This window comes from Gracilinanus agilis, chromosome 6, assembly GCF_016433145.1.
Source record: "Gracilinanus agilis isolate LMUSP501 chromosome 6, AgileGrace, whole genome shotgun sequence".
Taxonomy (NCBI): domain Eukaryota; kingdom Metazoa; phylum Chordata; class Mammalia; order Didelphimorphia; family Didelphidae; genus Gracilinanus; species Gracilinanus agilis.
In genome coordinates, this window is record NC_058135.1 from 35802394 (window position 1) to 35830369 (window position 27976).

Consider the following 27976-nt stretch of genomic DNA (forward strand, 5'->3'; position numbering starts at 1 on the left):
GATGTGTATAAGAGACAGCTCTCTCTCTCTCTCTCTCTCTCTCTCTCTCTCTCTCTCTCTCTCTCTCCATTTGAATTGTCTTCTGGTTCCTTAAATAGTGGCTAAAGAGGGTGTACTTTGAAATTTTCAAGGTCCCCTGAATTTCCACTTTGGAGAGGAGCTAGGCTTGAGGGGATCCTAGCTCATATAACTAGAGGGGAGTAGAGTGCTTGCACCCCTTGCCTCTCCCTCTCCCCAAACCTAACTACATCACCTGCCCCCAGCAGTCCAATGGGAGTGCTTCCATCCTGCCCAGGATGGACTAACAGGGGGAAAGCAGTATAAGCCCAGCACTCAGTGTGGGGAGGGGCACAGAATGTATCTGTGGAGTGGTGGTGGGGGGTGGGGCCTGGCACTCTATCTCCATATGGTTGCCCGTCTCTGCCCTAGATAAATGTTGTTGTTGTTGTTGTTTTATTGTTATTTCTCTTCTGACAGGTCACATCCTGCCACTCCTTAATTGATATTTTTATGAATTTATGTGACAAAATGTTTTTTATACCAGGCTGGCTAGTCTTCTTTTGGTCAGTTTCATTATGCTTATCTGGTCTCAATTGGGAGCCTTTTCTACAGGGGAAGGACTTCTAGAGCCTGAATCTCTCTTCTTGAGAAGCCGGGGTCAGTTGCCTCCTGGCAACGATAAAGTAAAGGAAATTGACTTGAGTGGATATAATTCTAAATCTTCATTTTATTTCCTTGTATTCACAGTCAGGTTTTTGTTGATGATTTGAATTAATTGCTGTGAAAACCTAACAATCAATGGATGCTGGATTTCCACTGGATTCTTCTTAAATGTTATTAAATAATGGAAATGACATTTGGTTAGACACAGAGGATGCTTTTAGATTTGTTCTCTTCTGTTGAAATAGCCAAAGCTATTGACTTATTGATAAAGTTTTTCAGTTCCTGTCTTCCATGAGCTGCCATTCTGTATCATCAGCTGCCTTTTGGACATTTTAACCTGGGTAACCCAGAAGCATCTCAAACTGAACATGTCCAGAATTGAGTTCTTTCTTTCTCTCTCCCCCAGGAAGCCTAGAAGATAGGAAAGTCAGCCTAACAGGAATATAAGTGAAATCTGCAGCTATATGTATAGGTGTGTATATATACATAGACAAAGGCACACAAGACCAAGACTTATCTAAAAGCGGTAGGCTAGTCTCTTCATTACTTCCCTTTCCTCATTTCTCAGTTGAATTTGTTTTGGGAACAAGAATGTTGAGCATCAATGGAGGAAGATGCCAATAGAGGAGCACCACAGAATAGGACTCTATAAATAGCAACCTGGAACTCAATGGGATCACAGCCATAGCAGCAGACAGCTGGAGAATCAAGGGTGACTTGCCATGTTGGCACCTAGGAACAAAGACCAGCCAACCTTTACTATAGTCTTGGCTGTGCTTCTCATTATTGCTCAGTTTGAAATGAGTCAAGAAACTCATTACTAGAAGGAGAATTTGACTTTTGGATATATCCCTATGAAAAAAGCATTATTCTAGTTTTAGGTATTTACTATTTTTATTTTTAGTAAAACAAAACCCAACCCAATATACCTTAAGACCATGTTGGTGAAGTCACGGCACAGGTGTGGGGGCAGCACAGAGGGGGCTGCTCTTTTCCACCTTTCCATAACCCTGAAACATTTTTGCATGCCCTGCCTCTCTGTCTAGCCACCAAATGAATGCAAGTACTTCTTCCCTCCCCTGTCTGGGTTAATGGGGTGAGGGGGCTCACAGGCAGCTTGAAATTGCATTTTGGGCATGTGATCTCAAAATTGTTCACCAACACTGCATTAGGACAAAGAGAAGAAACCTTTAGAGAATGTTTCTGTTGGGGCACTTCTCCTCAGCTCTCTGCCTCCAGAATCCTTTCTCCCTTAGAATCTAGGGACCAGAAATTTTACCCAAAGCCTCCCTGGGTCAAAAAAGAATGAGCAAGCTTCTTTTAGTTCCCATCACCATCCAAGTCTGTGAAACTTGCCGCCTGGCTTACAGAACCCGATGTAGCACTTCATTTAGACCAGACCAACTGAATCCTTCGATTGAGACTGTTCAGGTCTTCCAGAAAATTATCCTCTCTCCTTCACTTCCCAGTTTTCCTTATCATGTCTGCTTTTGATTTTGCTCATTCTACTTCTTTGATTTCCTCCCCTGAGCTCTACTCAATAAAAAAAACTGTACTTGCTAAAAATAAGAGCTGTACTGGTTAGCTAGATACCTCTCTATCAATGAAACAAACTGAAAGCTGCATTTACCAACAGACATTTGAGCATGGTTTGCCACACATTTGTTTAACAAGTCTTTTTAATTGGAGGGCTTATTGTGTAGTATGACACTGGGTCTTTGTGTGTGGGAAGGGTAGGTTTAAATGGACCCCTACATTTTTCCTTTTTCTTTTGAGTATGCTCAGGGGAACTATGTGACTGGTATATTTTCTAATGTCAAAGAATCAGTAAGTAGTAGTTGGAAAAGAGAGGTGCAGAGTAAGGTATATGGAATGTTCTGTGTGTGAGGAGTTAAGGAGCCCTGTGACTTCCCTTAGATTTAGTGTTCTCCTGAAGCAGCTTCTGTAAAGATAGATTCAGGTTTTTGTGGTGCCTCATATTAATTATCCCTTCAAAAAGCTTAGTCCCTCCAACGACTGTGGTTCACGTACCAGTACTTTCCTTGGTGGCATGCATGGAAAATCATAGAACCTAGGAGATGATGGAGTCTTTTGATTTTTGGTTTCCTTAATTCTGATCCCTTTGGGTTTAGGAAGCTCTGACCCCAAGTCTCAACTAAATAGACAGCTGTGGTTTCAGATTATGTAATATTCCTGTGGCAGTCTATTTTTTTAAAAACACTTACCTTCCATCCTAGAATCAATATTGTGTACTGATTCGAAGGTAGAAGAGTGGTAAGGGTGAGGCAATGGAGGTTAAATGAATTGTCCAGGAACACCCAGTTAGGAAGTGTCTCAGACTAGATTTGAACCCAGGATCTCCTGCCTTTACTCCTGCCTCTCAATCTTCTGAACCACCTAGCTGCTCCTGCATTGTTTGTTTTTCATTAATGCAATCCATTGTCCCCATAAATGGAGGATCATTTCTAGGAATCCCTAGACTAAACAAATCTGTAAATTTTATTCTCACTAAACCAAGAGATTCCCATCTCAGAATGTTTCTTTCCAGATAGCTCCCCACTTTTTTTCATTGTTTTTTTTCATGTCTTCTAATCATATCATGGAAAAATCCTAATTAGTTACTAATACCTTTTAATCTACCTCTTAACTACAAGGGCATGTCCTTCAGGGATATATAGAATAGTCCTAAATCCTCAAAACAGAAGGGTTTCTGTCCTTTCAGGGCTTCAGTTTCACTCACAGTTTAAAGCTATCCAGTAATGAAATACTCTGTTCCTTCATTTCTTGCCCTGGTATTTAAATAGTTTCATTGACTTTTGAACTGGGCATCTAGCATTCACACTTCTCTCCTGATGAAAAGGAAACAGGCAGAGAACAAGATGCTTAATCTTTTGTTAAAAAAAAATTGACAATCAGCCAGATGGAAGGTAGCCTCATTATTGTTTCCTCTTCTAATTTACTGAATTACTATAATGAGGATTAATTTGATTCATAGGATATCCTTCATTGTTCCTAGAGACTGACAAAAGACTACTTGTAAGCTCTTCTTGAACTCTCCAAGTTCAGAGGAAGGTCAGGAGCCTTTAGTGTTTTTGTGCTGTTGAAAAATGGGTTTATGAGCTTCCCTTAATACTTTTGAGATGGACATTCCTGGACTTCTCTACTGAATCATCAAGAAACTTCGGGGAGCTTCCCTCCCATGTTAAAGAGAAGACTTAGAGTCTTTCAGAGGAAAAAAGGATCCAATTGTTGGGATAATATGGTTTTTTTTGTGGCTCAGGAAGGAGGAAATTAGGTAATACATGTTCGTTTAGGTAAAATCCCATTCTAGCCGCCTAAAAGGGCCTTATGAAATGGCTCCTTGCAATGGAATTTTAAAACAATAAGTGTATTGTTAGAAGTTACATTCTCAGTCTACAAGACCTAGAGATGATAATAGAATTAAAGATGGAATTCTTTTAGGGAAATTAGCTTATCAGTACTTTTAACACACAGGGGAATGAAGAAAGAACATGTCCGGATCTTCCTTCTTCCTAGCACTTCCTAGCCCCTCAGTTTCCTCAGCTATAAAAGGAGGATCATAATAACATTTGCTTTCCAGGGTTGTTGTGAGGATCAAAGGTGATATTTGTAAACTGCTTAGCACAGGCCCTGGCCCATAGGAGACTCTTATAAATGCATATTCCTTTCCCCTTTCATCCTGACCATCATTTTTCAGGTAGGGAAACTGACTTCCTTATTTATAAACAAGTAAATGGTGGGGCTGGAATTCAAATTCAGGTACTTAGACTCCAAAAACATTTCCCCTATACCAGTTTGCCTTCAATAAAATTTTGACTTTAGGATTACCCGAGACTTCTGTGAAACATTATTATAATTATTATAATTATTTATTTATTAATATTTTTTCTTTTCAGATTGCCACCCCCTGTGCCAACAATGTGTAGCTGACCTCCATAACACTGGCAACATCTGTCTCAGCTGTCAGAACGCCCTTTACTTGCTGCTAGGGGACCACTGTGTTCCCAGTTGCCCCATGGGATTCTATGCAGAGAATGGAGCTTGTAAACGTGAGTAGCTACTGGATGCCAAAGCTCAAGATGCCTACAAACATTCCTGGGCCATCTCCCAGGGATGTGAGCCTCTCTTAGGCCCTTCTTATATCCATTAATGAAGGGGAAGTGGAAGGAACCGTGATATGGGATTCTTTGAGTCAGATCTGTGAGTTGATCTCCTGGAATTGGTCTTTGGGGAGTTAGACCTCAATAGTAATATTTTTTTCTCCTTTTGCAGAGTGTCACTTATCCTGCAAAACCTGTCATGGTCCTGGACCCTTCTCCTGCTCCTCATGTGATGCCAACCTTGTCCTGTCACACAACGGCTTGTGCACCAGCACCTGCTTCCCAGGGCACTATCTTGATGAAAATAATGCATGCCAACGTATGTTTTCCACTAAGCAGCTCTCTCCTTTCTTCCTCATGATAGGAGATGATGGCTTTAGGATTTGTATTTCTATTTTGTCAACAATTTTCCTTTGGTCTTTCTAGTGACACCCTTAGCTTTATACTTAGTCCAATATGTCAAGAATCTTTATTTTTCTCATTTTATGGGTATTCTCTATGCCACTACTGCTTGCATTCCCTCTGTGACTTGGCAGGTATTTCTTGGGATTTCTATAGCCAAAGAATTCATTTTTTAGCCATGTTGGTGATGAACCTCTTCAAACTGAGTTAGGCTAGCATCTGTTACACATGGAGTTGGACTTAAGCTTCTCCAGATTGGAAAGACTCCAGAAGCTTGCTTTCTACTGGAATAGCTTTTGAGAAGCTAGGTTGCCCACTCCCATGGTAAAATAAGATAACTGAGAAGTCCAGTGGACAGTTAATTTATAAATGACAGTTTACCCATGTAAATTTATATTTTATGTGCATACATATAAATTTTATAAAATGCAGTTTTATAAAAGATCAGAACAATAACCTAGGAGGATAATCTAGTTCTCTCTAGCCTATATAAATAATTCTGTACCAGAGCTAAGGTTGGTGGCAATCAGTAAATTCATTTTCATTTTCAGTTATCTTACTTCAATTTTCAAGTTGCTTTTTATTTTATAATTTTTCTGTATTAAATAACAACAAACATGATGCCAATTTTCCTTTGGGAAAGCAAAGAAATCAAAGACATCTCTATTTTGCTAATCTTTGAATTAGCGAAGCGCTAGGGTTTTATTTGGACCAACCAGGTTTGCACCATTTGCTGCACCAGAATTCCATCTGGATGAAATATGTCTCATTTGATTATCTCAAATAATCTGGAGAGCTCTTTGGTTTTATAAGACAAAATGAATGTACTTGATTGTTCAACACATAAGCAAAGGTGCCTTAGCAGAGAAAGAGTAATGGGGATGTCTTCCCAATGTTGAAATTGAAGCTTCTGTTTATGTCCAATGTTATCCTTGCATAAGTCAAATGTATTTTGAGCACTATCATATAAATAGGGTCATGTATTTTGGATGAAATAATATTCTGTAGTAAAAATTCAGTGTCATTCTTTTTAGGAGATGGAAAAGTCTGATCTTCCATTGGGAAATTTGTGTGTGTCTACTCTCTGATGCTAGTTTGATTCTGACATTGTAGGCCATTGCAGTCTGTGCCTCTTTAATGGATTCAGTGTTACTTACAGGGATATCACTCATCACTGATTGGCCGAGGGACACTTCTATCCTCCCTTTTGAAAAGAACTGGAACTTAGAGTCTGCCTTCCTTTCAAAGATTCTTTCATTTGTGATTTTTTTAAAGAAAAGAAGTCTAATTCTTTGCTGTGTCAGTACAGAATTCTTTAGGAATTCAATCCTAATATAATGCTTTCTAAAATTATTGATTATGTTAGTGTCAAAAATTAAGAAACGATTGAATATAAAACCTTGTTTCAGAGAACAAGGCCCCAGAAGGCATCTAGCCCATTTCTACCCATTACAAGATCATGCTAAAGCATCCTAAAAGATGTCTATCCAACCTTTGCTTAAAGGCATAAAGATACATTGGAAAAAGTACTAATTGCTATCAGAGGACTTGAGTTCAATTCTTGTTCCTGATATTCGTTTGCCGTGTTACTTTGAACACTTTGGAACTCATTTTTCTCACCTGCAAAATGACGGAGTTAGACTTGATATCCCTTGAAATCCCTTCTCTCTTGATTTAGGATCTTGTGACCTCCATGCATGGGGAGCACAATGCTCACGAAGCACTACTCTCTTCTTTGTCAATTCTCCTTCACGTCATCTTTTTTACAATTTATCATAGAGAGCATCACAGAAGGAGTCCAGTCTGTCTTCTGTGACCTCCTTCTAAGTATTTGAAGACATCTGCCAGTTTCTCCATTATCCTTGTTTGTCTTTGATGGAGCATTCTTTTTTCCTTTTTTTTAAATTTAGAATATTTTTCCATGGTAACATGATTCATGATCCCTCTTTTTCCCCTCCCCCTCCCAGAGCTGACAAGTAGTTCCACTGGGTTATACATGGATCATTGTTCAAAATCCATTTCCATGTTATTCATATTTGCAATAGCATGATCTTTTACCATCAAAACCCTAATTATATCCCCATTGAACCATGTAATCAATCATATGTTTTTCTTCTGCCTTTCTGTTCCCACAGTTCTTTTTCTGGATGTGGATAGTGTTCTTTCTTCTAAGTTCCTCTAGATTATTCTGGGTCATTGCATTGTTGCTAGTATCAGTATCTGTGTACAAGGTTCTCCTGGTTCTGCTCCTTTTGCTTTGCATCAATTCTTGGGGATCTTTCCAGTTCACATGGAATGCCTCCAGTTCATTATTCCTTTCAGCATAATAGTATTCCATTACCAACAGATAACACGATTAGTTCAGCTATTTCCAAATAGATGGACACCCTCTCATTTTCTGATTTTTTGTCACCACAAAGAGTGCAGCTATAAATATTTTTATACAAGTCTTTTTCCTTATTATCTCTTTGGGGCATAAACTGAGCAGTGGTATGACTGGATCAAAGGGCAAGCAGTCTTTTAAAGCCCTTTGTGCATAGTTCCAAATTGCCCTCCAGAATGGTTGGACCAATTCATAACTTTACCAGCAGTGTATTAGTGTCCCAATTTTGCCACATCCCCTCCAACATTTATCACTTTCCTTTGCTGCCATATTCGCCAGTCTGCTAGGTGTAAGGTGGTATCTCGGAGTTGTTTTAATTTGCATTTCTCTAAACAGGAGGGATTTAGAAAATTTTCTCATGTGCTTATTGATAATTTGATTTCACCATGTGAAAACTGCCTTTCATGTCCCTTGACCATTTGTTGATTGGGGAATGGCTTGATTTTTGTAAATTTGACTTAGTTCCCTATTTATTTGGGAAATTAAAACTTTGTCAGAGAGTTTTTTTTATAAAAATGTTCCCCCAGTTTCTTGCTTTCCTTCTAATTTTGGTTGCATTGGTTTTGTTTGTACAAAACCTTTTAAATTGAGATAATGAAAGTTATTCAGTTTACATTTTGCAATGTTCTCTATTTCTTGCTTGGTCTTAAATTCCTTCCTTTCCCACAGATCTGACAGATATACTATTCTATGTTCACTTATTTTATTTATGATTTCACTCTTTATATTTAAGTCATTTACCCAATTTGAATTTATCTTGGTATAGGATGTAAGATGTTGATCTAAACCTAATTTTTCCTGTACTGTTTTCCAATTTTCCCAGCAGTTTTTGTCAAATAGTGATTTCTTGTCCCAAAAGCTGGGGTCTTTGGGTTTATTGAACACTAGCTTGCTGAGGTCATTTACCCCAAGTCTATTCCATTGATCCCCCCCTACTGTTTCTTATCCATATTGTTTTGATGACTACTGCTTTATAGTACAGTTTAAGATCTGGTACTGCTTAAGCCCCCATCCTTCACATATTTTTCATTATTTCCGTTGATATTTTGTTCTTCCAGATGAACTTTGTTATAATTTTTTCTAATTGTATAAAAAAGTGTTTTTGGTAGTTTGATAGGTATGGCACTGATTAATTTGGGTAGGATTGTCATTTTTATTATAGTAGCTGTGGGAAATATATGTAAAGGTAATGGGGTCACTAGGGATATTATAAATAAACTAAGTGGTTTGTGGGAACACACACTGGGATTTATGAGAGACTAGACCTGGACATGAAGACTTGAACAGCCAAGCTGCTCCTAACTGACAAATGACAGTTAGCCAACTGTCACTCTGGCCAGAGGCCTTGAATTCAACAGACAAGGTAACAGGATATAACTGGGTTTAATTATGAACAACTAAAAGGTGGATAAGGATATCTACTCTAAAACCTTAAATCTAATGACATAACCCACAGGGAAAGGAAAGACTTATTTCTACACTAACTTAATAATCAGTGGAGTCTCTGGGTTTCTGCCTCAGACCTGGAACCTGCCAGGCTTGAGCAGCTCAGCTAGGGGCTTTGTGGCTTTGGGATTCTCACTGCAATCCACTGATGATCTCTGGATGCCAAGAGCCAAGGTTGTCTCAGGTACCAAGTAGGAAGGGATTGCTTGAAACACTGTCCACCAGATTTCAAAACTTTTCTCTGCTTCCTTGACACAGGATTGTTGATCTTCTCTCTCTGCTAGATGCCACCACTCAAGATCCCAGGGGAAAATCAGGATACAGGATATCCTTTTACTCTGAGTGCTCCCAGGGCGAACCACAGTTTGTGTTAACCCCCAATGGAGTCCTTCTCAGAGCACAAATCACTTCTTCCTGCTCCCTCATTCCAACCTAGAATTCCCAGCTCCAGCTCCTTCCTGCTAGATACATCTTAATACCTAATCAATAACTAATCTTATCTTCCTCACAACATAGCTCATCCTACCCAGGAGCAATTAATGTTTCTCCAATTATTTATATCTAGTTTTAATTGTATGAAAAATGTTTTATAGTTGTGTTCATATAATTCCTGGGTTTGTCTTGGCAAATAGATTCCTAAGTATTTTATATTGTCTAAAGTGATTTTAAATGGAGTTTCTCTTTCAAACTCCTGCTACTGAATTTTGTTGGAGCATCCTTTGTTCTTTAACCATTCCTCCTATAAAATTATTTCCAGAGTGCTCACTTTCTTGTTCATATTCATTTAGACAATATTTTTCAATATTCATCTCGAAACATATGAAATATTCAAATTTTATTTCATTTAATTTACCTCCAATAATGTTGAAATCAACCCATCCATGCCTATCCATCCTTTGTTAATATAGGACTCTCTTTATCTTGACATGGTGTTGTCCAACCCAACTACTGGAGGTCTTATTTGACAGTAATTAGATATCAGTGAAAGATTCAGGTGGTCACTGAGTCAACTGGCACTCTGGCCATGTGATCAGGCCATATTTTTCTATCATTCACAGCCAGGTCCCAATAATTTGAAAAATAAATTCCCTGAAGTTGTTGTAACATTCAAATTTGCACTACTTAAAGTTATTATTATGTAAAATATGGTAACTGGTTAATAGAAAGTAAATATGAAATGCAAATTCAAATGATGTAACCACTTCATGGGATTCATTATTCACACTCTTCAGAATCTAGATTATTTTCCATGATTTGATCATTTATTCTAATTCTGCCACTCTGACATGCCTTAGGAAAAATATATTCCATATAACTAAAAACTCTGACAGGAGTCTAATTACTCAAATATACAAGGAGTTAAATCAATTGCATAAAAAAATCAAGCCATTCCCCAATTGATAAATGGGCAAGAGACATGAATAGGCAATTTTCAGGTAAAGAAATCAAAAGTATCAATAAGCACATGAGAAAGTGTTCTAAATCTCTAATAATTAGAGAAATACAAATCAAAACAACTCTGAGGTATCACCTCACACCTAGTAGATTGGCTAAAATGAAAGAAGCGGAGAGTAATGAATGCTGGAGGGGATGTGGCAAAATTGGGACATTAATGCATTGCTGGTGGAGCTGTGAACTGATCCAGCCATTCTGGCTGGCAATTTGGAATCAAGCTCAAAGGGCTATAAAAGAATGCCTGCCCTTTGATCCAGCCATACCATTGTTGGGTTTGTACCCCAAAGAGATCATAGAGAAAAAGACTTGTATGAAAATATTTATAGCTGTGCTTTTTGTGGTGGCAAAGAACTGGAAAAGGAGGGTATGTCCTTCAATTGTGGAATGGCTGAACAAACTGTGCTATATGCGGGTGATGGAATACTATTGTGCTCAAAGGAATAATAAACTGGAGGAGTTCCAGGTGAACTGGAAAGACCTCCAGGAACAGATGCAGAGCGAAAGGAGCAGAGCCAGAAGAACACTGTACACAGAGACTGATATACTGTGGTAAAATTGAATGTAATGGACTTCTGTACCAGCAACAATGCAATGACACAGGACAGCTCTGAGGGATTTATGGTAAAGATGCTACCCACATTCAGAGGAAGGACTGCAGGAGAGGAAACATAGAAGATAAACAATTGCTTGAACGTATGGGTTGAGGCAGACATGAATGGGGATGTAGACTCGAAACTACCACACCAATGCAACTATCAACAATTTGGAAATAGGCCCTGAACAAGGACACATGTTACAACCAGTAGAAATGTGCATTAGCCATGGGTGGGGGAAGAGCGGGGGGTGAAGGGGAAAGTAGGGACATGAAGCATGTGTTAAGATTAAAAATGATAAAGACTGATATAATAATATAAATTAGTATTTTAATTAAAGCCATGGCCATGCTGGTAAAAAATATATAAGACAGCACCTGTAAGTATTCAAACTGCCTCCGCCATTTTTACCTTTCGTATTGCGAGCCTGCTAGCTAACAGAGAGGGCTTACTTTCGATTCTCCTCCCATTTAAACTGTCCTATGTGTGGTGACGTAGGGGTCCCCAGGCCCAAAGAACCAGAACCGGAAACCCGTTGGACCTCGGGAAATGTAGTTTGATAGTTCCCACATGTCCATAGAAAAATATACTTTTAAATGGCGTCTCCCAAATTCCAATTATACACATGTAACCATGTTAAAAATGAATATTAATAAATGTTTTAAAAATATATATATTCCAACATATAACCCAAAGGAATCCTTATTGTAACATCTACAGGTGGAAATCTGGCCTTCTTTAAAGATTTCCTAAGAGGGAAGGCATTTTTGTTTCAGTTTTTCTGCCCCTCTTCAGTCATCTCTGACTCTTCATGATCCCATTTGGAGTTTCCTTGGCAAAGGTACTAGTTACCATTTTCTTCTCCAGCTCATTTTACAGATGAGGAAACTGTGGCAAACAGTTAAGTGACTTGTCCAAGGTCACAAGCTAGTAAGCATATGAGATCAGATTCTAAGTTAGAAAGATGAGTCTTCCAGGCTCCAGCCCTGGCTCTCTATACACTGTGCCACCTAGCTGCCTACAAGTTCCCCATCCACTTGTGATAGCTATAATTATTGGAAAGTTTATCCTGACACCAAGCCCTAATTTATCACTTTCCTTCTGTTCCTCAGAGCTTCTGTTTCTACCCTCTGAACCCAAACTTGATTGCTTTTCTAAGACTTGAATAAAGTTGTTATGGCTCTTTCTTTTCTTATTCACTCTTTCTCCAGTCTTCTCTACTCCAGTTCTAAACATTCCCAGTTCCTTCAAATGCTATTCAAATGGCATTGATTCAGGGCCCTACACTATGTGGTCTCCTCCTTTGAATACTCTCCTATTTATCAATCTCTTTCCTTAGTATAGTGTCAGGAACTATACACAATACTTTAGATGTGGACTGAAAAAAGTCTGAGTATAACAGGACTGCTACCTCCTTATTCCTGAAAACTTTGCCTCTCTTAATGCAGCTCAAGGGCTCATTAGATTTATATATATTTTTTGGCTGTCATGTTTCATAGCTCGTTCATATTGAGCTTTCAGTCCATTTCATCTTGTACAATGGAAATTGATTCTTTGAACTCAAATATAAGACATTAATATTGTTTTCCTATTGAATTTCCTATTGAATTTCTATTTCTATTGAATTTTATTAGATTGAGCCAAGTGCTCTGACTCCATTAAGATCCTATTGGATTCTGATTCTGTCAATCTATTGTTAGTATTCCTTCTAAGCTTTTTGTTATCTGCAAATTTGATGAGGATACCACTGATTAATTTCTCCAAGTCATTAATGAACATACTAACCAGTTCAGGACCAAGGATAGATGTTTGGATGCTCCATGAAGGAGACTTTTTGCTAAGTTGTCATTTGGCTATTGAGACCAATCATTCAATCAGTTCTAAATTCATCACTTTGTCTTCTTGCCTAGTCTGTATGAATCTCATCACAAGAATATGTGAAATATTTTTCAAGTGCTTTGCTGTAATCTCAAAATTTATCGAATTCACTTCATCTAGAAATTCTATTAAAAAGAAATACTGTTATTCTGGTCTGACCTGTTCTGAATGAATCTATAGTGGATGTTTGTAATCTCTTTTTTCTAGATGCTCATCAACTATCTCTTTCCTTTTTTTGAACATTGAGATGATGTTTGCCCTTTTATAATGCTTCATTGCCTCCCCTCTTTTCCATCTTCTCCCATATATTGCTGGTAATGGCAAAGTAATCATATCCATCATCTTGGTATCTAAGAATCTAGTTCAACTGTGCCAGGGAACTTGAATCCATCAAAGACAGCTAGGTGCTCTCATACTATCTCCTTACTTTTCTTGGGCATCAATTTCCTATCAGCCATTTTTGTTTTGTTGTTTGTATGGAGGTCATTCTTGTGGGCAGAGAAAACAGAAATGAATAAAAATCGATTTACTCTATCTTATCTTTATTGTCAGTTATTATCTTATTTTCTTGGAGTATTGTTCTTATCCTGTCTTTGATCCTCCTCTTTCTCCATGTACAGCTGAAAACCAAACCAAATCAGATCTCTTTTTTGTTGTCCTTAGCTTTTATCCTCAGCTTCAATTTATTTTGAGCTTTAATGTTTTGGATGCAATTTTTATAGGCCTATACCTTACTCTTAAATTGATCTTTCTTTGCCTAACCTTTCTTTCAACTTTGCTACCATGTATATTTTTAAAAATTTAAGTGGTTGTTGAGTTCCCAGTACATCCTCATCGTTCTCTTCCAATATCTACAATTTTTTCTCCTTTTTGCAGTTGTTTCCTTTTGTGTCTTCAGAATTTCACTCTTGAGAGTTCCCCTTCCATCCTGGACTAAATTCTCCTGTAGAATTTTAGTCCATGGGATCCTACCTCTTCTTATTTAACCCCATTTTACAGGTGAGGGAAATGAGACCCATAGAAAACGTCTTCAAGGTCATAAATCTACAATACTTCATGCAGCTGAGCCTCATAACCGGGTTTCTAACTCATCCCAGTGCTCTTTCTGCTATGTCCCTTGTATGTATTTCCAAAGGGCATGTCATTATTATTATTTTAATTAATTTATTTGTTACATGAAAATACCCAATTAACTCCCTTCCTCTCTCTCCCCTCTCCCCATTAGCGAAGGCATCATTTGATGACATGTTAGGAATAATAGCAATCCCACTGAAGTTCTCATGTGGATTTTTATATCTTTACCTTACCTGTCCAAGCAGACACGTGTTTAAATACTTTTAATTATCATCATTTGGTCATTTATCCATCTGTATCTGTTCAGCATGCAATGTCCAGTGCTGGAGCTGTGATTCTCCATCAAGATGTACCTCTTGCAGGGACCCAGCTAAGGTCCTTCTCTTCGGAGAATGTCAGTACGAGAGCTGTGCCCAGCAGTACTACCTTGACTTGTCCACCAAGGCATGCAAAGGTAACCAAAGGCTTTTTTTTCCAAATTTTCTTTTTAAAAATTATTAACTTAGCAAACATGTATAAGAATGAACATATATAGAAAAGAGCAGAAAAAGCAGATTCCAAGTGAAATGTTGAAGTGTTACATATAACTTTTAAAAAAGTATATTTAACATGATGATGTCAACCTGTTTGTCCTGCCCTCTTCTGATCTTTCTTCTGCTTTCTTTTTTTTTATGTTTCATTGATTCTTCTTTCTTTTCCTTTATTTTGTATCTCAGTCATTATCCTCCTTCCCTCTTCCTCCCTGCCCCCTACTTTACCTCAACTCTGTCAAAAAAAAATGAAAGTCCTGCCTTATAATAAATAAATTGTTAATGTTCAGTCATTTCAATTGTGTCTGACTTCTGGTGACCCCATTTTGGAATTTCCTGGCAGAGATACTGAAATGGTTTGCTATTCCATTCTCCAGATCATTTTATAGATGGGGAAACTGAGGCAAAAAGGGTTAAAAGATTTGCCTAGGGTCACACATCTAGTACATGTTTGAAACTGGATTTGAACTCAGGTCATCTTGGCTTGGTGTTGTATACATTGGCTACCCAAATCCATTCTTTGATTATGTCTGAAAGCATTTATATTGCTCTGTGAGAAGAAGCAGGCTTCATCATTTTTTAAGCCTTTATCTTCCATTTTAGAATCAGTACTGTGATTTGGTTCCAAGGTAGAAGAGTGGTAAGGACTAGGCAGTGGGGGTTAAGTGACTTGTCCAAGGTCACCCAGCTAGGAAGTATCTGAGGTCATATTTGAACAAAGACTTCCTATCTGTAGGTTTGGCTGTCAGTCCACTGAAACATTTAGCTTCACCCCTATCAGGCTTCATCATTACTAACAAAGGTCTTTTTGAAGTATGCATGTCTGTAAGTGAAGCAAATAGTCCCTCATTAACACCCCAGTAAGGTTAAGGCCATTGTATTGGACAGGTGCGTTTCTTGCCCCTACGTGTATCATAAATTCTTTATTTTTTAATCTTTTAATCTTTATTATTTTTTATCTTTTTATATTTATTATTATTTTTTATTTAGAATATTTCCCCATAGTTATATGATTCATGTTCTTTCCTTCTCCCCAAAACCCCTCCCCCAAAGCCAATGCACAATTCCACTGGATGTGTATCATAAGTTCTGAGGGGTCTTCTGCCATCTAAGAATTAATCTGCTTTTTAAAAATCCACTTCCTCTAGTTATTCTCCATTAATTCTGGGATTTTGGGCTGTTGAGAGTTTACTGCCTTTTAGAAGGAATGAAAGGGATAAGGAGTATCTCCATTACTGTTTTGCCTTCCTGAGCTTTTCTCTGAAAGTTTCCTTTCCTTACTTATTCCTGTCCCCTTCCCCAATCCTCCCCCTCTGCTTCTGGGATAGGAGGCTGGGTATGAGGCAGGTGAGAAAATGTGTGAAGCTTTAAAAATTCACAAATGTGTAATCATTCTTCTACCTACCTATCTCCTTTCATTGTCAACTTTTTGGAGGTCTGGTGCCCTTTAATCAAGGGCAACTTTTCATTTTCTACTTTTTCACCTAACTCCTAACCACTACTGGTAGTAAATGGCTTGTGCTGCAAAGCCCAGATGATCTCAAATCCTTTTCACTGGAAATGATTTTGTAATGGAGCTGGCAGACTTTTTCAAGCGTCTCTTTTGCTGACTAAAGCTCCTTCTCCCACTCTTGCCATGGCCCCTACGTCTAGATCAGTCAAATAAATGGGTGGGATTAACATTATAAATCTTCTTTGAAACTCAAATATAGTCTTACATGTTTACTGGCTTCTTGGGGACATAGAAATATTGCCTTATGGACAAAAGGAAAGGTAAATAAAGAGCTATTTCCACTATTTGTAACAAGCACTAATGAAAATAGTGCTCTGAGATTATAAAGCACTGCCTTATCTGTTGCCTTGTAATTATTTGCCTGGCCATTTTATGACTGTGTCTTGCCTCCTCACAACCCAGTGTAAAAGAAAAACTCAAGGAGTAGGGGCTCTATATTATGGGAGACCAGGATCTGGAGTTCAAGCAACCAGTCAACAAACATTGATTAAGCATGGACTATGTGGCAGACATTATGCTAGGCTTTGTAGAGAACAATTTTTACTCTAAAGGAATTTGAGAATGAGGAAGACAATTATATTTAAAAGTACACTATGCAAATAAATGAACAATGAATAAACAAACAAATAAATAAATGCAAAATAAAGACAACAGAGAAGGAAATGGCAAACCACTGATGTCTTTGTCAAGAAAACACCATGGACACTTTGACCCATGGCATCATGAAGAATTGGACATGCCTGAATGACACAATAATTAAAGACAGGAATGTTTGGAGGGAGGATACCAGCAGTTGACATGATTAGGTAGGGTTTCATGTAGAAGATGGTTTCTTGAAGGAAGAAAAGAGGACTCTTTGATGTGGAGGTGAAGAAGGAGTGTGTATTCCAGGGATGAGGGACAGCCAATAAAGACTAATAAAGAGAGGGAAATGGAGTTCCATGTGTAAGGAAGAGAGAGAGAAAGCCAAGTTAGCTGAATTACAGGGTGCAAAAGAGAAAGTAATGTGGTTTGTGATGAAAGAAAATCACTTTGGCATCAATTTGAAGGATGGAGTTGGAAAGAAGCTGAAACACCATCAATTGGGAAACCTTTGTAGCAGTCCAGTTAAGAGGTGACTGGAGCCTGAGCTAAGATGAGAGCTCTGTGAATTGAAAGAAAAAGTTAGATGTGAAAGATGTTGTGGGGGAAGAAACATCAAGATTTGGCAACTAATTGGATATATGGAGTGAGGGAGAGTGAAGAACCAAAGATAATGTCAAAGTTATGGGTCTGGGAGACAGAAAAAATGTGGTAGTGTCTTTGATGGAAGTAGGGAAATTTGGATTGGAAAGAGTTGGAGAGGAAGAAGATGAATGATCTTTTGGACATGCTGCAATTGAGTTGTCTCCATGTTGTCCAGTTTAAAATGCCTAATAGGCAGTTGGTTATGTGGGACTGAAGCTTGAGAGAGAGGCTAGAGCTTAACATAGAAGTTTATGAGGCATTTTAATAGAAATTATGAGTTAAACCAATGGGAATTTGTAAAATTACCAAGAGAGTAAGTAAACCCAATCCTTAGCATGGTGTCTAGGACAGAACATAACTAGTAAAATATCTTTATTCTCCAGGCAAGGATATAAGCCTAGGGAAATGTAATAGAACCTAGAGCCTGTGGCTCCAAATTCAGATTTCTTTTTTTTTGCACCTCCTGTTATAGGAAATGTATATATAGAACTTATTATAGTGAGTAAAAAGCAGATCAAGCAAAAACCTGGCTGGGGCTGTGAACATTCCAAACCCAGAATGTTGAGAGAGGCTTGTCCTCAGAGACTAGGAGAAAATTGACAGTTTTCCCCTGGAGAAGCTGGAGGCTATGGCTACTGATCAACTAACTAGCCTGTGGACTTATTTGGGATCTCAAAAGAAGAGCTAAGCTTGAATCACTGAGGGATATTCAATCAAGATCTAGGTTGAGTTAGGTGCTTTTCCTGTCATTGGTGTACAACTACAGAAAGCCCTGTACTCTCTAGTTTATTGGATTTAACTTGTTTCCTGAAATTTTCCTGTATCTTGATTTCATCTGGATACCATCCTGGGACGTACTTTGTGAGATTCCCAAATCCCTTTGCCTTGTCAACCCTGCCAGAGCTGTCTGTTTATAGATAGAGTAGAGGAGGAGCCATTTTCCCCTAATCAACATTCCTTGACAGTTGGCCATAGACTTAAGGTTTAAGTTATCCCTTTCACCTCATTATCTGTCCTTGTAAAACATTAAACAACTCTTTTTATAAAACTTCCTGGTAGTCTCCTGCCCAGTCTTCAAGAACCCACTTAAACTGTTTCCCTGGCTGTGGTGATTTCTGTTTCTATTTGTTTCCCCAGCTAAGTGTGTTATTGTGTTACCTCTCCCTAATCAGCTGTGGGCTACTTTTATCCAGCTGTGTTGGTGTTTCCCCTCTCATTCCCTACCTATTTCTCCATTTCCCCAAAAGTACTGTTAATTTCAGTTACCATACTTCACCCCAGCACAGTGCTATACATTCAGTGACACCCATAGATCCTTTTGGAATGGATGGATTTCATTGCACCAAATGTTTGGTTTATCACATCATGTTGAACATTTCTCTCCAAATGGAGATAAATTCTACAAGATCTGTTCTCTTCAATAAAGTAGCCAACATCCATTCTTTGAGTAATGTGTGTAAAATGCTTCTGGGTTTCCCATGGTGACAGCATCTCTCCTTCTTTGTTGCTGACCTTCTAGTTACTATTTTGGAAAAGTAAGAATCAAAAAACCTATATGTCTCTGTGAAAATAGGGGGCTGTAATTAAGTATATGTTTGTATTGGAGTTCCAAATAAAGATAAGATGGTGTATAGGAGCCTGGAGCACTAGAGCTGAGTGAGCTCATAGCCACAGATAGTTTCCAGGGGGTATTAAACACCGTGTTCCATGTGTACAGAAAGGTGGCTCATCCTATTTAGATTTGTTTCTTCTTTTCAGAATGTGATTGGAGCTGCAATTCGTGCCAGGGTCCACTGAGTACAGACTGCCTTCAGTGCATGGATGGTTATGTGCTCCAGAACAGCATTTGTGTGGAACAGTGTTCTCTTTCCTATTACAGGGACTTAGACCATTGCAAGAGTAAGTCTCATGGCAGCTGGGTGGCTCAGTGGATAGAGAGCAAGGCCTGGAGATAGGAGGTTCTGCGTTCAAATGTGACCGCGGACACTTCCTGGCTGGCTGACCCTGGGCAAGTCACTTAACTCCAATTGCCTAACCCTTACCACTCTTCTTCCTTGGAACCAATACACAGTACTGATTCTAAGATGGAAGATAATGTTTTTGTTTGTTTATTTTTTAAAGAATAAGGCTCTATGTGCATGATGGTCTTTCCATGGACCTCAGATACTGTTATAAAAGGGGAAATCCTTTTTTAACATTTTATTTTATTTTAAAATATTTTCCACATTTACATGATTCATTTTTCTCTCTGTCCTTTACCCTCTCCCCTCCCAGAGCCAACAAGCAATTAAAAGGGGAAATTCTTTACAAATTTGAGTGTGAACTCCTTGAAGACGGAGATTGTCTTTTTCTCTTCTTTTAAGCCCAACACTTAGCATGGGGTCTAGCCTGTAGGAGATCCTAAATATATATTTATTGACTGACAGTTTTTTTACAAGCATTTGTTAATTCTCCATCCCATTTCCCACTCTCCATAATTGAATATTATTTTTAAAAAGGAAGAAAAAGGAAACCCTGATGACATGATGCATATATTCCAGTAAAGTAAATATCTAGATTACCTATATCCAGAAAGATATGTCTCATGCTATATTTTAAGTTTATCACTTCTTAGGTAATATGATTCACCTTCAGTCTTCTGGAATAGTGGCTTATCACTTCATTGATCAGAGTTTTAAAATATTTCAAAATTGTTTTATGATATTATTGTCATTGTTCACATTAAGTTCTACTGAAAATACTGCCAAATATTCAATAACGTGTAGCAGGACAGACCTTTGACTATTTCCTTTCCATACCTCCATACCTTCCTACTGACTTTCTAGCCACTTCTGCTCTTTCTTGCCCTCTCTTCATCTTTAAGTGAATACTACTTAGACCAGTTACCCAACATCTACCAATACTTGATGGCTTTTATATATGTTGTGTTATTCAGAAAATGCCACTCAAAGTAAGGGATATAAAAGAAAGCAATGAGAGGTTCCATCTGCAGTGCCCCTAATCATAGGGGGAATTACTGAAGGTTTACATGCCAGTGAAATGATGATACAGGGAAGTCAGACATGTGGCTGTCATAATTCTAGCTAAAACCTGATATGACCATCAGCTCTAACCCAGGGCCTAATTCTCTGTTAATCCCTTTGAAAATATTAGATGTCAGACTCTTCAGAGACAGCGAACATATCTGTCTTTGTATTTTCCTTAAGTCTGAGCACAAGGTATAGAGGAGGTATGTCAGAAATGGATGTTGGATGGAGAATCACTGCTATGTATTTTGATCTTTTGATAGATTGAGTTAAGAACTGCTAACAGAGTTAGATTTCACTCCATCCATGTCTTTTTGTCTTTTTTCTCTCTTCCTTTGTATCCTCTCCATAATTCTCCTACTGGGACTACCTAATGTTCTGCAGAAGTAAGGAATCTCCTGATCTCCTGATATAGCATGCATATCATTGTAATGCCTAGACAGTCCATTGGTTCTCCCTTGCTCTAGCTACATGAAGACACCTCTGCTTCTGCTATTATTATGTACCTCCCAGGGTAGTTCTGTAACCTGCTCATAACCACCTCTCCATTCCTTTTTTGGCAAACCATACCACGTCCTTAAATGATCATTGAAAGAATATTGATGCTTAAAAAACTGAGCCTTTGTTTCAGGGAGAAATTTAGGGGCAATAAAAGAATACTTTCCACTTAATCAATTCTGGGCTTGGCTTATTATCTCTTTGCAGTGCCCAAGCTTATATGTACTACTGGCTCTATGTTCTGTCTTATGAACAAGAGACACAACTTTATCCATTTGATGTGTTCCCTCTGGGATAGTTAAACTAGACATTTTTTTTCCTGAGATACGGATGTACTATATTATTGAGTAAACTCTGTTCCAGGGCTTAATGCAATCAGCACATTCCTGTTCATGAACTTGTGAGAATCTCATTATCATTAAAGAATCCCTCTTACATTTTATGTCTGCCTTGGGCCCTAAGTCAGTGGCATACTTTTGGGGGGCATGCAGGTCTTTCTGTTTTGGACATCATTTTGTATTAGTAATAAGAGAATCATAAGAGTTATTATCTGATTTTAGCATACACATGGTACATACCTTGTTGGAAGAGAACATTTAGGGCAGAATTTCAATCTAATCAATCAATATTTTTTATAATCATCAAGCAATGAGTACAGAAGGACCTTGTGTTCTCCATATGAGAATATAATTTATGAAAGCCTGCCTCTATCTTTCTCAAACCAGGTTTTTCTTGAGGAGATTTTATAGACATGGGAAAGTAGGCATGTTAGTCAATAGTTTCTGCCATGCCTTGAATCCTTCTTTGGGAGTAATTAATTATAAGGTCCTTGATTTAAAAAACAAAACAAAACAAACCTTTCTTTTGTATTAGAATTGATGCTAAATAGAAGAGTGGTAAGGGCTAGGCATTTGGGGTTAAGTTCAGGGTCACATACCTAGGAAGCATCTGAGGCCAGATTTACACCCAAGATTTTTCTTCTTTAGACCTGGCTACTGAGCCACCTCTCTGCCCCAGGTCCATTATTTTTACACACTTTTGGTATCTTCAGCTGTTCTTTTAACTCTTCCAAGTTGTTGCTCATTTCACATATGTTTTTTAGGCTGTGATGATCATTGTCTCCAGTGTCTGGGTCCCCACGAATGCACTCACTGTGAAGTACCATTTTTCCTTTTTGAATCCCGGTGTATCCAGAAATGTGGCCAGCGATATTATGCAGACAGCAGGACACAGAGATGCACAGGTGAGGCTTGTTTGAGAAAGTTCAATAGTTTATAAAAATTCAATCTATTAATTCCTTTCTACAAATAATTCCCACCCCTAAGTGTCTTTAGGAAGGAAGATCCTAAACTAATATATAATGGAATGGAAAGACATTAAGTTGAAGTAAGGTCTCTATTGAGAGATGAATTTTAAAAATCAGCCCTATTGCCAAGGGGCTAGAATTATCAGAACAAAGATTGGACCAACTGGCAATCTTTATGATTACAGCATAGATGAAAATATCTTTTTGTGTCTATAAGAGTGCTTCTGGCTAAAACCAAAGAAACCAAATACTTTCAATTGCCTTTTCTCCAGTGTCAAGGGAGTGAACATTTTCAAACTCATTTTTTCATGTTTAGGGGAAAAAATGTTCCAAACTCGCCCCCTCCACCCATCTTTAAGAAACCATCAAAGATTCATGATTTCATCACCCCCCAGACACAGATTGTAACTCCCTTTAGCCAAGTAGATTTGTTGAAATGATGTGGCTAGAAAACACTTGTCATCTGAGGGCCAGCCCTTCAGAGAAGAGCCTTTTTATCTTTAATCAATCTTTAAAGATTGTCCAGGTTCGTCCTCAGGCAGTGGAAATTCAGCTTATTGGTGATGCTCATGGGCAGGGTAGGAGCCTGCTTCTGACATCACCTGTGAGAATTCTGCATTGGTCCCATCTCTTAACAGCATGAATGAGGCATTTGGGAAGGAATTGAATGGAAATTTGGGAGCAGGATAATAACTTATGGTTGTATGACTTTTTAAAACCCTGAATTTGTAACATTTAAAATATAAATATACTAAATTAACTCTCTCCCTCCCCACACTAGAGAAGGCATAACTGACAAAAAGATATGGGTATATCTGTGTATATCTATGTAACTGTATATTACTTATTTCTATTAGTTCTTTCTCTTGAGAGAGTCCTTTTTCAAAGAATATTTCTCTTGCTATATATAATGTTCCCTTGCTTCTGCTTGTTTTATTCTTCATTTTTATAAGGTGTTTCTATACACTTTCTTATTCATCTCAGATTCCTATAAGTGAGAAAAGAGAGATAATATTATTTCTTGCTTTATAGCTTAGGGAATTGGCTCAAAGATCTTTAGTAACTTGGTAATAACAGGCAGTCAGGACTAGAATCCATGACTTGTGATTTCTATTCCAGGACCTTTCCAACTTTAGTGTGTGTGCTCCTTGTAGTGGAACAGACACTTCTACCCTTTCATCTTGTTCTTTTCATCTTATGCTAGATGGTGCAGTAGACTGAGTATTGGACATAGAATTTAAATTTAATTTCAAACACTTACTAGCCATGTATCCCTGGGCTGGCCACAATTTCTGCTTGCTCAGTTTCCTCAATTGTAAAGTGGGTTAATAATAGTACCTATTTTGCAGGGTTGTTGTGAAGATTAAATGAGATAATATTTCTAAAGCATTTTGCACCTGGCACATAGTACATCTTCCTTCCTTCCTTCCTTCCTTCCTTCTTCCTTCCTTCTTTCTTCCTTCTTTCTTCCTTCTTTCTTCCTTCTTTCCTCCCTTCCTTTCTCCTTTTCTTCCTTCCTTCTTTTCTTCCTTCCTTCTTTCCTTCCTTCCTTCTTTTCTTCCTTCCTTCTTTTCTTCCTTCATACATAATCTACATAGTGCTTCAGCATTATGCTTGGGGGACATTTAAAACCCCTCAGGTCACTACTAAAAGCACAGAATGTGAAAAACTAGATACTGAATAGTGCAGTAATGACAATTCCTTTTAGTATAAGAGCTAAAACAAGAAGAGACAGTGTACATTACCATATTCTACTTTAGTCTGGAATAGCTACATTGGGCAAGTCAGATTTTTCTTTCTGCTCTTTATATGTCCATGAATGAACACAAAATCTCAGCATGTATTGATTTTGAGGTAACAAATACATTTTAGCAGGTAGGCAAATTTGCAAATAAAGAATATGTAAATAATTAGGATCAGTTATATGTGTGTATATATGCAAACATGAATATACACACACAAAATAGTCAATATATTCTAAAATGTTAATGTATAATCTAAATAGATACTGTACCATATCATTCATTATGTTCTTCTGTGTGATAGACATACAGAATGAGACACATAGCACAAGGGCAGGGCCCATATCTTATTTAGATCTTATTTTTCCCTTTGCTCCTGGTGCTCTGTACAATTTTTTACATGCATTAAAATGTAGTAAATTCTTGTTGCATGTATGCTGACTGTATACTATTATGGGGTATGAAATCCCATTCTGCTTGACCTCTGAATTGATTCCCTTTTGAGGTCAGAATAATTTTCTGTGCAGTAATCAAAGTCTTCTTTAATGTTGGTTATGGAGTTTTGTTCTCTTTTTGCTTTAACTGTTGACTGGAGGCTTTGGAACTCCCTAGAACCTCTGACAAGACTAACAGGGCTGCCTTCTTTGTTTCCCATTCCTGACAGCTTGTCCCCCAGGGTGTTTGGAGTGTAGCCATGAGGAACACTGCCATCTCTGTGACTATGGCATGTCTCTCAAGAATGGGCTTTGTGTTTCCAGCTGTGGTCCTGGCTTTTCTGGCTACCTCCAGAATGGAACGTGTCATGGTGAGTGCCTGCTGAGGGATTCTCATCTGACAGTCCTGGGAATTCACCGACACTTTCTCAATGGGAAGGCTGTGTTGTCAGCAGGAAAGGCAGCATTTGTTTAACGAGATATCACTTACAGTATTCCCACTTTTGTGTGGGCATCTTGAGTTGCTTAGGAACAAAGGGCTTCTTATGGATTTTGGCAAAGGATGATAGCTGAGCCAGTATACCGTAGGCTTTTTTAATGGAAGAAAATAGAAATCCATTTACAGCAACCCAATTTGTCAATATATAGAATGATCAGTTGGGATGTAATTGTATCTACCAAGAGACCACAGGCGCGTGTGCTATGAATGAATATCTGTTAAGGGCACATTTCTGAAACAAAGGGACCGCCTTTCCATTATGAATGTTCTAACGAAACCAGAAGGTAGTCTCTCCAAATGCATTAATATATGATTTACAATATCAAAAGCTGTTGATTTGAATTAAAATTGACATTTGAACAGATAGCAATTTAAATTTAGTAAATTTCTGGAGTTATTTTGTTATTGTCATTAATTTTTATCATCCTTGACTGACTTGCTCTCCCATTTGTAAATCCTGCAGTAATTGAGAATTTAGCTGACTGAATACATTTTTAGCATGGAGCAGAGAAATCATCCGATGAAAGTTAATTGCCATTTTCCTCAATTAATAAGCATTTCTTGAGCACCTACTCTTTGGCCAGCACTATAGAATACATGTACAATATAATACTTCTCCCCCAAATTCAGCATTTCAAAACTGCCTTTTGTAATCTGGGTATGAGGAAGTTCTAGCCATTGGATTCCAAATATCATTGTTTGGGATAGGGCTAATTGCATCCTTATATTACAAAATCCCTGGTAGGGATATTTTATCCCTAGTGGTGCAACAGAATTTTAGGATTTCTGATACTGGGTTAATTTTGTGTCTTAATAAACATGGTGTCAGAAATCTAATCCAAGATTAGATTTAATCTAATTAATCAAATTAAGATGGTCTACTCATATATCCTTGTACCAACAATACAGATTTTGACAATTCTATTTTTGATTGCAGTCACACGCTTCTTAGCTTATTTCAGGAGTTCATGGACCCCTTTGGCAAGACTGGTGAAGCTCCTGGTCCCTTTCTCAGAATGTTTTTAAATGTACCCAATAATGTTGATACTATTACAAGGAAAACTAATCATATTGCAATATCAAAAACATCTTTTAAAATGTTCATGGGGAGAGTGGAGTCAAGATAGTGACTTAGTAGCAACAAAAGCTGAAATGGCTGTGACAGTCCTTTCAAACCAATCTTTAAAAAGCACCTCAAAATGACAGGAGTCAAAAACCAATAGTCAGAGTTGAGGAGGCTCTCCCACTGAACACAACTTGAAAGGTAGTCAGAGAGAGTTGATTTTCACAGGATATGGTGAACTGGAAGCAAAACTGCACATAGAGGAATGCTGACTGACACTCCCCCCCCCCCAAAGTTCCAAGTATGGGCATAGGCCAAATTCAGGGCCCTGGGACCCTGCCTACACCAACAACAGTATGGTTGTAAGCTGTTTAGGGGGATATACCAAAAAATATAATCTATGGATAAAAAAGGATTGCACTAAGAGAAATTTAATATAAATTACTCAGATGAACAAAAGGGGAAATAGAATACTTAAATCTCAGAAAAAGAAATTGAACAAGCCATCAATGATCTTCCCAAGAAAAAAATCCCCAGGGCCAGATGGATTCATAAGTGAATTCTATCAAACATTTAAAGAACAATTAATCCCAATTCTATTCAAACTATTTGATATATATTCATAGACCTTGGTTAAGAACTGTCTTAATGAGATCTACATGCAGATGACTTGGATTAGAATGATCACATATCAAAGGAGCATAGCTTTTTTTTAAAAAAAACTCTTACTTTTTGTCTTGGAATCAATACAGTGTATTGATTTTAAGGCAGAAGAATGATAAGGGCTGGCAATGGGGATTAAATGACTGGCCCGGGATCACACAGCTAGGAAGTGTCTGAGGCCAGATTCAAACCCAGGACTTCCCATCTCTAGTCTTGGCTCTCAAATCCACCAAGCCATCTAGCAGTCTCCAGAAGCATAGATTTTAAGTTCAGTAGAAGAAACATAGATTTGACCTTAAAAGTCATCAATTCCAAACTCTCATTTTACAGATGAGAAAACTGAGATCCAGAGAAGTTAAGTGAGCTTCCCAAAGCCTGTCAAGTGTCTGTTCAAACTCAACTTCTTCCCGACTTCAAAGCCCAGCCCTCGTTTGCCATAGACTCTTCCCATCATATCCACTGAACTAGATTTTTATCCAGTTTCTTTAAGTAGTTCTGCATCAACATACAAGCATAGGTAATATGACAAAGAAACAGTAAATGTGTCCGTGTCTCATATTGCTATTTTGTGTTTTTTTTTTCCCCTAGGTAGCTCCTATATTCATATCCTTCAGGCAAATGCTTCCCTTGCAGTGGGAATTGGCTCTGTGCGACCCCTGGATTTCTCCTTGCTGAATAGCCATGATTTAGAAGGCAGAGTCACAGACCTCCTATTCCATGTTGTCAGCATCCCTACCAATGGCCATTTGGTGCTCCTGGTAAATGGAAAAGAGGTCCCTTTGGGGGTCACTGACCATTTTAATTGGGATGATCTGAAAGAGAAGAGAGTACGTTTTTTGCACAGTAAAGACAAGCCCAGGTGATTGAGCATGTTCTCTTTCTTCTCTGCCTCCTCTCTCTCTCTCTCTCTCCTTCCTTTCAACATCATCCTGCAAACAGCAGCCTCTTAGTTTCTTGGGATGATAGATATTGCCAAAATATGAGGCAGTTTTATCTGACTGTTGCCATCTCCTTGTAACTGTTCAGCAAATATGCTTCCGTTACAGACATTTTCACTTTATCACATAATTATGGGTAATTCTCTGATGTGACAGGAAAGTTCCCAGCACAATTACATATCTGTGAAGTCCAATGGAGACAGAATCTATCATAGACACAGCTGTCCCAGCTGCTCTGTCTTCATCTTCTAGATGGAATATGTAATTCATCATTTTATCATGAAACACACTCTGATTGGAATTATTAATTTCCAAGCATATTAAAAATGAGACTGTAACAGTGCAGTCAATTCTTAATTATTGACTGTATGGAATAACTGCTTAATTTTTCAAACTGATCCAACATTCCTCTGCCATGTAGCACACCCACAGTGGTCTCATCTTACCTCAGACAGAGTACATTCTGTGAATGCAAATTGAGGCTAACAATGTTGAAGCCAAATATATATTTTTAAATCCTTC

General features: G+C 38.1%; 1 protein-coding gene across 1 annotated transcript in view; it reads left to right on the forward strand.

The window, feature by feature from the left end:
• FRAS1 (Fraser extracellular matrix complex subunit 1) overlaps nt 1-27976 on the forward strand; it is a 545529-nt gene that overhangs the window by 311819 nt on the left and 205734 nt on the right. Inside the window, exons 20-26 of the mRNA XM_044681606.1 lie at nt 4581-4733; nt 4957-5103; nt 14323-14469; nt 19044-19184; nt 21912-22052; nt 24522-24662; nt 27105-27375. Coding sequence (XP_044537541.1) covers nt 4581-4733; nt 4957-5103; nt 14323-14469; nt 19044-19184; nt 21912-22052; nt 24522-24662; nt 27105-27375 — 1141 coding nt within the window. The remainder of the gene's footprint in view (nt 1-4580; nt 4734-4956; nt 5104-14322; nt 14470-19043; nt 19185-21911; nt 22053-24521; nt 24663-27104; nt 27376-27976) is intronic.